General features: G+C 40.1%; 1 protein-coding gene across 1 annotated transcript; it reads right to left on the bottom strand.

Moving 5' to 3' along the window:
* Positions 1 to 3,495: 3,495 nt before the first annotated feature.
* Positions 3,496 to 7,905, bottom strand: srgn (serglycin). Its single transcript, XM_068322437.1, has 4 exons — positions 7,749 to 7,905; positions 5,827 to 5,968; positions 4,145 to 4,389; positions 3,496 to 4,064 (listed from the first exon to the last, which is right to left on the bottom strand). Exons 1-4 carry the CDS (start codon positions 7,801 to 7,803, stop codon positions 3,976 to 3,978), a joined length of 531 nt encoding a protein of 176 aa, XP_068178538.1. The 5' UTR covers positions 7,804 to 7,905; the 3' UTR covers positions 3,496 to 3,975.
* Positions 7,906 to 14,832: the final 6,927 nt, after the last annotated feature.

Below are 14,832 nucleotides of genomic sequence, written 5' to 3'. Positions count from 1 at the left end.
TTCACATCCCTGATTTGATAAAATGGTTAGTAAGCGGCTATTGAAAATGGGACATTTTTCCTATAAAATGTAGTGATGTAAACTGTGATCATGTGAGAAGTTAGCAATCACTGATATTGATAGAAATAGTGCTGAATATTATGGGAATAATATCAAGTTGGGAATGATATCCCACCTTGTTGTCAATGTTATTATGAGTACTGTAATTGTTTATGTGATCAGCGTCCGCACAGATCCATCCATCCATCCATCCATCTTCAACCGCTTATCCGCAACAGGTCATGGAGGCAACAATCTCAGCCCGTATTTCCCTCTCCCCAGACACTTCTTCCAGCTCAGCCTGGTAGGACATGCCCGTAACATCTACCCATGGAGGCCTCTTGAGGCCTGTACCATAATGCTGGATTACGGCTTAGCGAGATAACTTCAGGCTTAACCCTGGATTTTCGTTACCATAAAGGTGGCTGACTTTCTATCGGGCCACGTTGTCGCGGTAACCTATGCTGAACACCTAACCTGCTCTGGAGCAGGGTAAATTCAGGATAAGAGCTCAGCAGGTATAACAGCCCCACCCACTGACAAATCAGAGCTCAGCAGGTATAACAGCCCCACCTACTGACCAATCAGTTCTCTTGGAAAATGGGCTGTCCGTTTTATGAGAACCCGGTGGATCTTGGTGCACAGCTTGTGCGAAGAGCACTCAGGCGCGAGAGAATATTTAGAAATGGCTGTAATCCATTGGAATGCCTGAACAATCACTGTACGAAAGGTACGGGTTTTGGGGAGAGGGGTTACATTACATCTGTCAGCTGATGGAGCCTGACATCAGTAATGTAACGCACCGCAACCACGTGCTGACAGTCCCGCAGACAGTGTGCATTGCACTGAGGTTTTTTGTCACAGTTAATATATTTCTTAGTGATGTTCGTAATTATTATGATGTCCTTAAATCCCTCGTTGGATGGGTTACAAGCAAGCCACAGATAAAATGCCATTAATCAATTATTTGTTTAAGTAAATCATGGATTGATTGATTCATTCATTCATAGGTACTTTTATGTATTCTGTTGGCGATGCCGAAAAACCTAGGGAAGAACACAGTATGTAGAGCTGTTCATAAAGTCGAGAGGGCTACAATCACATGCCATAACGAAAAATGTCGTACACACATACATTTATGGAACACACAAATGTTACTGTAGTCAGATATACAAGTGCAGTCATAGTGGGGAAGTAATATTATAATGGCACTAACTTCCGCATTGACACAGTCGGTGATTTTTTTGCCAGCGATCTTTGCACCGTTTGGCAGCTGCAACTGTGTTGCTTTTTGCCTGGATTATTGATTTGTCTTGCTCGCACTTATTAATTATTATTGTTTGCTCCTCCGTTGTGAAATATGCGGCTCGGGCCGGTTTGTTGCATGTTTGCGATTGGTCGCATGCAGCAACCTCCGCCCTTTTTATGTGAGCGCGCACAGATCTAGAGTGGACAAGCCTGAATTGAATTAGTGAGTTAATAGCCGGCTTTATGGTACCGAAAATCCGGAGGGCGGATGTCTCGGTAAGTGAACCCAGATAAGTAAGAGGAAGCTCGGCTAGGTTCATCAAGCTTTATGGTACAGGCCTCAGGAGGTATCCGGAACAGATGACATCTGTGTTGTCACAGAGATCAGTGTCATTAATCATTATTAATAAATTGTATAATCAAAAATTTATTTTCCCTTGCAGGAGAAATTATTTTTCCATTCAAATAATCATCACAGGTGTGTGTGTGTGTGTGTGTGTGTGTGTGTGTGTATAATATACAGTGTATATATACACAGTATATACAGTATATACTCTTGATTTTGTGGGACTTCTTTTTTCTTGTGTGTTACTGAGGCACTTAATTATTTTGGATTTGTGTGACGAGACGGGTCAGGGATAAGGTTTTAAAAACTGACGACGCAACAATTAGAAGTAGGTAATTTATGTTAGAACACACTAGGTTTAGGGGTGCTGGCTCCCCCTTGTATTTAATCTTGTTTTCTATTAGTAAATCAACAGAATAACTGTTCAGAGTTTGGGTTTGTCCACTTTGTTTATTTTTATTTAATCTTACGAAAGTATTAGCTCCTTTGCGAGTCTCTTTGGGTTATATTTATTCTTTGTTTTGAGCATCACCCATTGGTCCGTCTTAGTTTGGGTTTTTACACCTTGTTTTGTTTATGTCAATTAAATCACATTGTATCGAATACAAATTTTTACTTTACACATCTGAAATCTGGTTTTATGTTGCGTTCCCTTTACCTTCACAAGCCAAGGGACGTAACATAACATAACGTAACATAGTAACTATTAACCAAAATGAACCCTTAAGTAGTTAATGAAGCTGCCAGTTGACCTGTGAGGCATCTCTTTCTCAAACTAGAGACAGTTGTGTAGCGGGGCCTCCCACCACTCTTTCTACTCCAGTTAGAGAATGTTTGTGCTATTCTCTAAAGAGATACAGTACTGTAGTACACATTGTTGTAGGAAATCTTCAGTTTCTTGGCAATTTCTCATATGGTTAGCTTTCATTTCTAAGAACAATAATAGACTGCTGAGTTTCACATGAAAGTTCTCTTTTTCTGGCCATTTTGAGCGTTTAAACAACCCTACAAACGTGATGCTCCACATACTACACCTGCTCAAAGGAAGGTCAGTTTTATAGTTACTCTAACCAGCTAAACTGTTTTCAGCTCCACTAACGTGATTGCACAAGGGTTTTCTAATCATCCATTAGCCTTCTGGATGCAATGAGCAACCACATTGTACCATTAGAACATTGGAGTGATAGTTGCTGGAAATGGGCCTCTCCATACATTAGCAATGTATAGAGTGTATATCTGATTAAAGTTATCGAGTTAAAAAAAACTGTGTTTTTTTCAAAAAGAAGGAAATTTGTAAGTGACCCTAAATTTTTGAGTGTGTGTGTGTATAAAGACACATACACACACACACACACACACACACACACACACACACACACACACACACACACACACACACACACACACACACACACACACACACACACACACACACACACACACACACACACACACACACTTATATAGCACGGGCCAAAAGTTTAAGCACACTCTCATTCAACATGTTTTCTCTATTTTCATGACTGTTTACATTGTTAATTCTCACTGAAGGCATCAGAACTATGAATGAACACATGGAGTTATGTAATTAACGAAAAAGGGTGACATAACTGGAAACACTTTTTACATGCTTGTTTCTTCAAAGTAGCCACTGTTTGCTCTGATTACTGCTTTGAACACTCTCCATATTCTCTCGATGAGCTTCAAGAGGTAATCACCTGATTTGATGGTTTTCACTTCACACTTTCACTTCACCGGTTGAAGACACGTGTGTGTGTGTGTATAAATGTATAACAGAATATAACAGAACGAATAACATAACAGGCCTCATAAAATACATTGAAACACTGACTAGAATACTGTAATTTGGGTTTTTTTGCTTTTGTTTTCTTTATTTGTTTATTGATCCCTGTGGGGACATTTTTATACATACAAATGCAGGTACAACACTCAAACAGAAAGGGGGTGTAAGCATCTAAGTTGGGGAGACAGATGGTCGAGTGAAGGGTAACCACTACAAGCTGCTTGTGGGCTATGGTGCCTTGCTCAAGGGCACCTCGGCAGTGCTCAGTGTGTGTCTAAACGTAGTACACAGAGAATGTACAATGAGTAGCATCACAAGGATGATCCTTCCTCACAAGGAAGGATGATGAAGAATTTCTATAGACAGACCATTTTTTATACTATCTGGTTTCCACCATCAGATGCAATATGCATTGAATGTTTTGTGTGTGTGTGTGTGTGTGTGTGTGTGTGTGTGTGTGTGTGTGTGTGTGTGTGTGTGTGTGTGTGTGTGTATATGTGGGTGTACGTGTGTGTAAGATCTACAGCTGTGTATCTGTCTACAGCTTCAGAAATTGTTCTTCTCTCATTTCCCATTCTTCTGGTTTAGCCTTACGGTACATCCAGTTCCTGATGATCACATCCAGCGCTGCAGTGAGAAAAATAAGGGGTTTGTAATGAATCAGGAAGACAAGTAAAGTAATTGAAATCACAAATAAGAAAAATTACCTTTATTTTGCACCACATCTTCCTTTTCCCACAAACCACCAGAGCCTGTCTCACTTTCAGCATTCACAATGGGGCGGTCTTCTGACAGATCGCCAAGTCCAGAACCTTCATAATATGCAGAAGTATGTGACTCCAGGTCTTCAATTTTCAGTGTTTCCTTCTTGTCCTTTTTAACCCCCGCCTCCTCTTCCTTCTTCTCTTTCTCCTCCCTGAGTGGATGCTCTTCCTCAACAGGCTTTGCCTTTCTGGAATCAGAGTTACAAACTAAAAATCAGTGAAGGACTTAGGTGTGTCAAGGCAGCCTACATCAGTAAACAGCAATCAAAACCTCATATTTTATATTTGTGTTCTCAACTTTCCAAATAGCGAATCTTCTATTTTGGGCAATACATAGCTTCATCTCAACTTGATTTAATTATATTCTGTTTTGTAGAGAAGTTATCTTTAAAAGATAATTGACAATAAATTAATCAAATTAATCCCAAAAAAATTACAGCGCCCAGTTTAATAAATGTGTACACTACATGTACTGTATTCCAGTGTTTGTCAAACGTGAATCATGCCAACGCAAATGCAGTTACAAAACAATAGACCAGAAGCATCAGCCCACCAAATGTCACAGCCTACTTCCTCTCAAGACTTCCCTCTGACTTCCTGTTCAAGGCTGCACAAGAGAGGCAGCTGCTATAGCCTTAGACTTTAAAGCCACTTCAAATGGTTGGTAATAATATTGATATTAATAGTAATATTAATAACAATAAGATTTATTATTTTAAAAAAATAATATTCACATTCAGTCAACCTGTCTCCAAATCAAATTCCATGTGACTTACTTATCTCTGTGTTTTGCCACTCTATTGTACCTAAAGTTTAGGCCCTAAACATAAAAAATAGTACACAAAAAGTTCACAACCAGGATGTCAAATTATTCAATTTTTAGTTAATTGCTTCTATAATTAATACCATTCACGTTTTCTTGGCCTTATTGGGAATGAGAAACATTAAACTGTGATATATGATGTATCATTTTCTTTCACTTTTTCTATGGAACTCAGTGGAACTCAAGTACATAATTGGCTTCTATACAGTTATTTGGGAGTTCAAATTGTTATTTGTGTTCCAGGTACAGGTATATATACAATTTTAAAGCTTCTGAAATAAATAGAAATACAGTGTGTGATTTCAACAATATTGCAGTGGACCACTGTTGTGGTTTGTGGTATTTTCTTACTTTAGGTTGTAATTAGAAGGCCAAATGTCAGTTAAGAGGAAGTCTAAAAGTGGAAATTGATGGCTAACACACACACACACACACACACACACACACACACACACACACACACACACACACACACACACACACACACACACACACACACACACACACTTGACCTTGACCTTTGTACTACATACAGTAAAATTGTCAGCGATCAGCATTAACAGTGTATACCATGAGTGCCCCTACTTCTGCAGTCTGTGACTATATGATGATTGACCCATGATCAACCCTCGTCTCCTTGTCCTTTGTCTTCCAGTCCCTGTTTGTTTTTTTTTATTCCTCCAGGCTGTCTTCTATAATTCAGCTTTTCTTAGTCACTCACTTCAGAAATCATCACACGAATACATGCAGTTATACACATGTTATACACACACAGACACTGTGTCGAGTTATGACTACTTACAGATAGAGTGCATCTGCAGCAGGAAGTTTGGTTGGCAGCTCTGGACTCCACGCCATTTTTGCACTTTTGTGAGTTATGCAGTTGGCCTGGTTGCCCTCAGGGTTACATTTCACAAACTTATACACAGCCCTTCTCGGTGCTCCTAGAGATGCAAAGAAAGACAAGGCTGCTATACTCATTTTTCTGGACTTCATGCAAAATGCTTTTGGGCAATATTTCACAACCTGGTTTTTATAGTCAGAGTATTTGTATAATGTTGCAGGGTGAGCAGGCGGATTCCTCTCTTCAGTAATGTGACAGAACAAAAAATAACAACATGGAAGCCTTAACTTAAGTCTTCGATCTGACCTCATCCTGACAAGAGGTTATTTTCCACTGCTGAAGATTGACTTCTATCAAGTGTTTGACTGCAATGAGCTCAAGGTAATTGCATTATCTGCCCCCAAATTAAACACGACAACATTAAACATCTGATCATGGGTTCTTGGCAGTCGGTTAATTACTGGATTCTTTTAATTTTACAACACAATACTGGTTACATTCCTGCCAGTAGATTTACTGCATATTTTAATAAACATTTATTCCAAAAGAAGATCAGTTTTACGAACACATCTTTCTTTTCGTAACAAAGGAATGCTGCTGAACACATGCTGAGATATTTTAGCAGAATTTTTTAACTTATCAGAGTAACACCAATGATGATATCTCAGAGGTTACTTTAGGCAGAGCTTGAAGAGGAACTTGGGAACAAAGGTAAGGTAACAAAGGTAACAGTCATATTTTTTTATTTAGCAGATTAACACAAGTGATGGTGTCTCAAGTGTTTGCCATGGAGCTGTAAAGAATATTTTATTCTTTACAGCTCCATGGTTGACTTTGATATCATCTTATAGATGTAAGAATCCCGACTCTTGGCTCAAAAACACCCTTATTTCTTGTTTGGTTTACAGCTGTTGAAAGTTAGACCATCCATCCATTTCCCCCGTTTTACAGTCAGGTGTGCTGGAGCCTATCAACCAGGTGAAAGATAAGTATTTACCGGACAGGACACCAGCTCATTGTAGGGCCACAGGAAAACTAAACAAAACATATACGTGAGGCAGGGGAAACTCCGGCCGTGATGCCAGTGCATCGTGCAGCCACATATAGACAAACAAGCACACATACACACACCCACACCTACGGGAAATTTAGAGCTGGCCAATTTGCCTGAGGTGTATGTTTTTGGAAGTGGGAGGAAGTCGGAGAACCCGGAGAGAACGTACGCAGACACGGGTAGAACATGTAAACTCCACACAGAGCGGGACTTGAACCGGGACCACCTTGCTGTGCGACAGCAGCTCTACTATACCCACTGCACCACCGTGCCGCCTCATAAGTATTATATATATAATATTGCTATTTTATGTTATGTTATATCACATTATCAGATTTTTATTTACCAAGGTTTCTTTCCAAAAAGCCCTGAAATCTGACTCTCATTCTGAAAACTAAAACATTTGCTTTTGTTCCCACATTTCCTCTCTGGGTTGTCAAAGTTTTCCCTCGTCATTTCAATTTTTATAAAGTCTAGTTTTACTTGTGTCAAGTTAGATTTCAGGTATATTTTGTGAAGTCAGTGGGGAAATAGACCATCAGAGAAACACTGACGTTAAGAAATTGTCAGAGTTGACATTAATCACAGTACTCTGGCACAAGGTGTGAAATATCAGTGAAGTGAATGGTTCTTAAATTTGCTTTTCAATCACAACATCTTGAATGGTCAGTTTTGGATGCTCACTGATATTGTAGAAATGTCAGGATGCGAAATGATGTCCACCATAACTGTCATAAGAACCTCCACACGACGTCCATCCCCAATGTAAAATAATAATAACAACAATGAGGTTATTGATTACAGATTAATCCATCCTTCGACTTACCCTTTCCGGTATGAAAGGCGAGACAGGAGATGATGAGGAACGCAATCAGTTTCATCTTCAGCTTGAGTTTTCTTTATCACAAGACCGTGTTGAATTCTTCTCCAAACGTCTTCTGAGAGTGAAACAAGAATATCGAGCCCAGACAGTTAAACTCCCCTCTAGAAAAGTTCAGCCCTCTGAGTGACTCATGGTTTCCTGAAGTGTTCTCTGGTACAAAATGACTTAACATCCTGGGTGGAAACTTTTGCATTAGATGTGTAAAACATCAGATATCGTGGTTGCGTAATTGGAAGAGAGATCTGGGGAAATACCAGAAGATTCATAATGTGTTTCTGATTAGAACAAAGGGAAACGACAATTTCACTTAATTGGCTAGTTTTATAAACCAACGACATACTTATGAGGGCTTCTGCTCTTACAATTCAGTCCAGCTGAAAACTGTGAAGGTGTCTATGCTGCAGTATTATGCATATGCATGTTATTCACCTTTATGTTGCTTTATTGGTAGAGATAGGGGGAAGCAAAATACAACATAAAGTTTTCACTGTAAGTTACAGTAAATAACTGTGAATAACAACTTTGTCTACAAAGTAGTGTTTACTATTTCTTACTGTGTACAACATCCATCTATCCACTGCTTGCCAGCTGTCTGCCTTGCTGGTCAGGGGCCTGCTGGAGTCGAGATAAGGTTATATTGTCAGCCCCTCACTCAGCTGGGTCAGTAGACAATCAAAAATCCAATTAAGAGCTCATTACTCGATTCTTGTAATTTTACAACACAATACCGGTTACCGTCCTGCCACTGGATTCACTTACTATTTTGATAACAGTTATTCCAACAGAAGATCAGGTTTGTCTGTTGCTACTTGTAACATAGGAATGCTGCAAAACACAAAATGACACACTTGAGCAGCAAAGACCAGGTATGGTAGTATGGAAAGGGAAAGGAAGAAAGTTTTTATTCTCGCTAGTTTTTCTCATTTATATTATCATATACTGTATTATATTATATTATACCATGCTATATTATCATATATTATATGATGTCATATTATATTACATTACTGTATATTATATTACATTTGTAACCCCTGTAGGAAATACATATTTAAGTTTCCTTTGATTTTTTTATGTCTGTTTGCCAAGCAGAAAATGTATTATATTTGTATTATTTACTGATAACCCTATAAAATGTTGATGAAGGAATGATTGTATTTGGTTCTTTTCTCATGTGGAAATATAACAAAGTGAGTCAAATAATTCATTTCTGAATTTAAATATTAGCCAGTCAGTTTCTAAGGTGAGTGATCATGGTTGTCGGAATAATAATAATAATAATCATCATCATCATCATCATCATCATCTCAGTATGAGTGCAAAAAAATGCAGGATCAGTTACTAAGCAGTAGGGAAGCCACACACAGATGAACAGTGCATGAGATTGGTAAAGGCCACATGCGATGGTGATATAATGTTACTCATGCTTTTTTGTTAGTTGTCAACAAAGATTCAGCAGAAGCTGAAACTGAAGCGGAAATACTGTCAAATGTCTGGGGTGAGTGCGTGTCTGAGGGAGGAAATGGGATACTCAGAAAAACATTTGGATGGCTTCATGTGAATCCAGAGAAACAGTCGAGCCCCCCAGTGTTCCTACTGATATTATGTCTCCAGGACATGAGCAGCCTTGGGTACTTACTACAATCTTTAAGACTGTTCCAGAGCCAAAGGGGTTCACTGATCAACTGCAGGACTTCTTGAGTGCAAGAAAGTAAACTACGGATGACCTGCAAACTAGACTAGGTAGTACTGTCACTTTCCTCAGAGTCAGTCGTCTGCGCCACGGGTGTGAACAAGCCATGCTGCTGGTAGATCAGAGTGACTCCTCTGCTAAGGAGAAGAAATGCAAAACCTTGGAAAGCCTGAAAGGGGCTGCATTGGAGGTGGTGAAGGTGGCTCGCAATCTCGGTGCAGATGTAGGTCCAGCCTAGTGTTTGGAAGCTCCACACATTGCATTTGGAACAGTTGAGATGAAGAATGAGGACGACTAAACTCCCAAACTTGTTGGATTTGTTGTGTAAAATCTGTGTGGAGAAAGAGTATGAGGTGTCATTGGCAAAAGTACGCTGTGCATAGCGTCAATACAGACAGAGAAACGACAGCAAAAAGGAGATTCATGCATTAAAGAATGAGATAAAAAATCTGAAGTCCATGGTGACTACAGTGACTATTACCTCATCTAAAGCTGCAGAGCACAGGCATCCAAGCCAGACGACGATCTGAAGAAGTTTTTCTTGTGAAGTGGGTTTACTTGAGACTTGAGCAGAACTGGGCTGTGCAGCTGCTGCTTTGGTGATAAACGCATCTAGAAATGTCACATGAGGTCCTGAGGATAAAGATTTAGAATTTTGCCACAGATGTGATGAAGACGGACATTTTTCAAGTTCCAATAGGAATACTGAGAATCAATCCATGGTGGAACAGAAACTTCTCTGAAAAAGTGATACCAGACAAAAACTCAAGAAGTGAGAAAGGTCTAATAAAGTATGTATGGCTTATGGATTGCCTAAGGGATTGGTGGTTCCACCTTCTTTTGTGTCAGAGTAGATAAATCAGCATTGTTAGACAGTGGCTTGCAGGAGAATGTTTGAAAATAGGTATGTTTGAAAACAGGTATTGAAAAAAATTGCAGGATTTGTTATGACAGGTATGTAATTTTATAACAAATGATACACCTGTCAGAGCTTTTGCTTTTAAATTCAGCCCAGCTTAATACTGCGAACGTGTGTGCACTGCAGTTTTACGTTGTGATTGGATTAGAGTATACAATCAGAATTGAATGAGTTCATTACTGAATTCTTGCAATTTTACAATATAATACCAGTTGCAGTCCTACCAGTAGATTTACTCTATATTTTAATAGCATTCACTCTAACTGAAGATCAGGTTTGGCTTGCCGTAACATAGGAATGCTGCTAAACATGAACATAAGTCTTTTAACAGTTAATACCTGGTATGTTCACTATTGAAACAGCCTCAGGCAGATGGAGCATTTTATTTATATATCAGAGTAAGACCAGCAATGCCGTCTCAGAGGTTACTTTGGAAAACGTTGGAAGAGGAACTTGAGAAAAAAGACATGACAGTCATATCTTGTGTGTAAGCATGGGATGTTCATGTGATTTTAAGGACAGTAATGATGGCGATATAAAGAGAGACTAGAGGACTTACGGGGTTAAGAAAAAAGTTCAAAGAGGAAGGTTTTTTAAATTGGTCATTCTCACGAAATCTTGGTTTCAAAGATTTCAAGAATGGAATTTTTAAAAATATCTGCATCAACAAATTTCCTTTTTTAGGCATCAATAACAAAGTCTGAAGTATTTATGACTGTTAATTAAAAATATTTTCAAACAAATTAACATCTTTTGAACATATTTTCCAAAATATGACCTTAAAAATCTCATTACCACAACTGACTGAAAAGATCAATACCATAAACAAAGCCAATTATTGTTCTAAATTTCAAAAGTGGATTTTTAAGTCATACACAACTACTTAAAACTGTGTCCTAAAAAATATTTTTAAATTTACATTTTTAAATTTACACCTTTTACATTCTACAACCTAGTAGGTTTTGTATTTTATTTAAAACTGACATACCGTACAGAAAGTATTCAGACCCCTTTAAATTTTTCACTGCAGCCATTTGCTAAAATCAAAAAAGTTCATTTTATTTCTCATTAATGTACATTCAGCACCCCATCTTGACAGAAAAAACCTAAATGTAGAAATTCTTGCAAATTTATTAAAAAATAAAAACTGAAATATCACATGGTCATAAGTATTCAGACCCCTTGCTGATTTTAAAGCAAAAAAAAAGCTGTCCGGTCTCCCAAAGCATTCACTACAAGATACCACGAGGGACACGATCGACTGCCTTCTCCAGAACCATAAAACACATGTGGACTGTTTGGGCAAACTCCCATGAACCCTCGAGCACTCGATGGAGAATGTAGAGCTGATCCAGTGTTCTGCAACCGGGACGAAAACCGTATTGTTTTTCCTGAATCCGCGGTTCGATTATAGGTCTAATCCTCCCCTGGTACAGACTTTCCTCGGGAGGCTGAGGAGTGTGATCCCCCTATAATTGGAACACACCTTTCGGTCCCTCTTTTTGAAAAGACACCAGAAACCTTGTGACCACAGCTCCTAGCAGCCGCTTTGACAATGGAAGGGGAGAACCTGGTCCACTCTGATTCAATGTCCCCAGCCTCCTGTGGGATCTGTGAGAAACTCTCCCGGAGGTGTGAGTTGAAGACCTCACTGACAGACGGTTCTGCCAGACGTTCCCAACAGACTCTCAAAACACGTTTGGGCCTGCTGTGTCTGTCCAGCCCACTGTTCTGCCAGCGGATCCAGCTGACCACCAGGTGGTGATCGGTTGACAGCTCTGCCCCTCTCTTCACCTGAGTGTCCAACACACGGTCGGAAGTCTGATGACACGACAACAAAGTCGATCATCAACCTCTGGCCTAGGATGTCCTGGTGCCATGTGCACTTATGGACATCCCTGTGATTGAATAAGGTGTTCATTATGGGCAAACTGTGACTAGCACAGAAGTCCAATAACAGAATACCACTTGTGTTCAGATCAGGGAGGCCTTTCACCCCAATCACCGCTTTCCATTGCTCACGTGACCGTTGGGGTCCCCAAGGAGAACAATGGAGTCCCCAGTTGGAGCACTATTCAGTACCCCTCCCAGGGACTCGGCCGGGTATTCTGCACTGCCATTTGGCCCGTATTCCGAAACAATAGTGAGACACCTATCCCCAACCCAAAGGTACAGGAACGTGACCCTCTCGTTCACCGGGGTGAACTCCAACATATGACGGCTGAGCTGTGGGGCCACAAGCAAGCTGACAACAGCCCGCCGCCTCTCACCTTGGGCAGCACCAGAAAAGTGGAGAGTCTCAAGCTGTGGATGGAGGTGAGCCAGACTATATCTAGTCAGTACCTCTCAACCTCCCTAACAAGCTCTGGCTCCTTTCCACCCAGTAAGGTGACATTCCATGTCCCTAGAGCTAGACTCTTTGTCTGTGGATTGGGTTGTCGAGCCCCATGCTGACGACTGCCACCCAATCCACACTGCAACCGTCCCCTACGGTGAGTATACCGGAGGTTGGGCCTAAGTCGTCCTTTCGGGCCTGGCCGGGCCCCTTGGGCAGAGGCCCGGCCACCAGGCGCTCACATATGAGCCCCAACCCGTCTGTTTTTATCTCACAACAGAGAAGCCATGATGACTAAGTAAATTATTACTCCATGCACATAAATAGGAATTAATGTCTATTTTCATTTTAAAAAAATCAATTAAAATTTTTTTAAATAAAGAAAAAATGCTGTGTCAGTAATAACCACTACTGTCGTGTAAGCAGTCTGGCTGCAGAAAATTTTACTTTTATGGTGAAAGGAAAAAAAGATCTTTTTGCCTGGTAGCCATCTTGAAAGCACTGGTCCATGTGTTATTTTATACAAGATATAACTTTATTTAATTTGTCTTGACATGTGTAAACAGTCCTTCAAATACCGTATTGGCCCGAATATATGATGACCCAGATTATAAGACGACCCCCTCTTTTTAAAGACTTATACAGAAAATATACAGTATATCTGAAACAAATGATTATAACAATATATTCAAGAGAAAAAGCATGTTATTTTGCCTCATTTGAATCATGAAAAAACTATCACATCTTAATATCTGAACATTTAAATATGTAAACTGAAGTGCAATCACATTTTTAAATGACTGAGTGGCACCAACCTTGCTATCATCCGAGAACCTACCCACTTTTCTCCAGTTTGTCGCAACGTTTCTCCATTTTGTGTTATCCCTTCTCTTATTTTCTATTCTTTCTTACTGCTATTTTTTATTTTTCTTCTTCGTCACAAGGGTTCACTTTGGCCTGGGGAATTAAGTTCAGCATTCACTTTAAAGATATCTGGCGCCATCTAGCGTTCTGAATGGGTATAACGTCTAGACCCCGAATGTAAGACGAACCCCACTTTTTTAGTCTTATTTCAATGCAAAAACCACCGTCTTATATTCGGGCCAATACGGTATGTTGCAGAGGATGAGAATGTCACGACTCGAACACGACTGGCAAGGGGAACCCAAAAGCACGACAGAGTAGCAGGCGGGTAAAGACTCAAAAAAAGGGTTTAATGATACAGGCATGGGTCAGGTACTGGGTAATCAGTCCAACAAACCAAATGACAGAAGAACAGGCAGAGTCCAAAAACCAGACCTGGTCATACACAGGAAGGCAATCCAAAACCAGGCAGACAAATCCAAAGAGGGGTTGACGAAAGGCAGGGTCTGGGAAACGGGCTGGGTCAATAACAGGAATCAGAATAACAGGCAGGAATCAAAGGCTGAGGAGTCAGGGCGAACACTTAACAATCTGGCGGAGAGCTGAGGGCTGAGCTGGGTATGTGAGGACTGGAGACAGATTAGAGAGTGGCTGCAGGTGAGCGAAGGGAAAGCAGGTGGAGGGAATGAACTGACTGCAAGTGGGACCGGATCTGAAAAAGCATGATGATATGTTAGTGACTGGAAAACTAACAGGATAATGACAGTCCAGAGACGTGACAGAACACCTCCCTCTACAGACGTCCCCTGACGTCCCAAAAACAGTCCCACATTTATTTAGTGACGTGTTTAGTTGATAAATTCCGTGATTTTGTCCCACAAGTGAGCAGTTTTTAAAGGATCACACTATCGATTGACCACCAACTCACACATGGTACAAAGTCACCCTAACTAATTTCACATTACTTTTATTTTAGATGTAAGCATTGTACAAAAGAATTCTCTCTTTCATTCGTTTTATGATGCTCTTTCACATTTGATTTCTTTCCTTCAGTGACTTGTTTTCACACGTAGACAATTAGCATCAAACTGAACTACAGACACGCTAAAGATCATAAACCACACTTTGTTTGACGCACTATTGCAGAAAGGGTGCATCAGAAAATGAGTGGGAGAGAAAGAGATTTGTTCAAGACATCAGCACAGTGCTGCAGGAA

This window comes from Antennarius striatus, chromosome 1, assembly GCF_040054535.1.
Source record: "Antennarius striatus isolate MH-2024 chromosome 1, ASM4005453v1, whole genome shotgun sequence".
In the NCBI taxonomy this organism is placed as follows: Eukaryota; Metazoa; Chordata; class Actinopteri; order Lophiiformes; family Antennariidae; genus Antennarius; species Antennarius striatus.
Note: the sequence above shows the minus strand (reverse complement) of the source record. Positions and strands in the feature narration are given on the sequence as shown.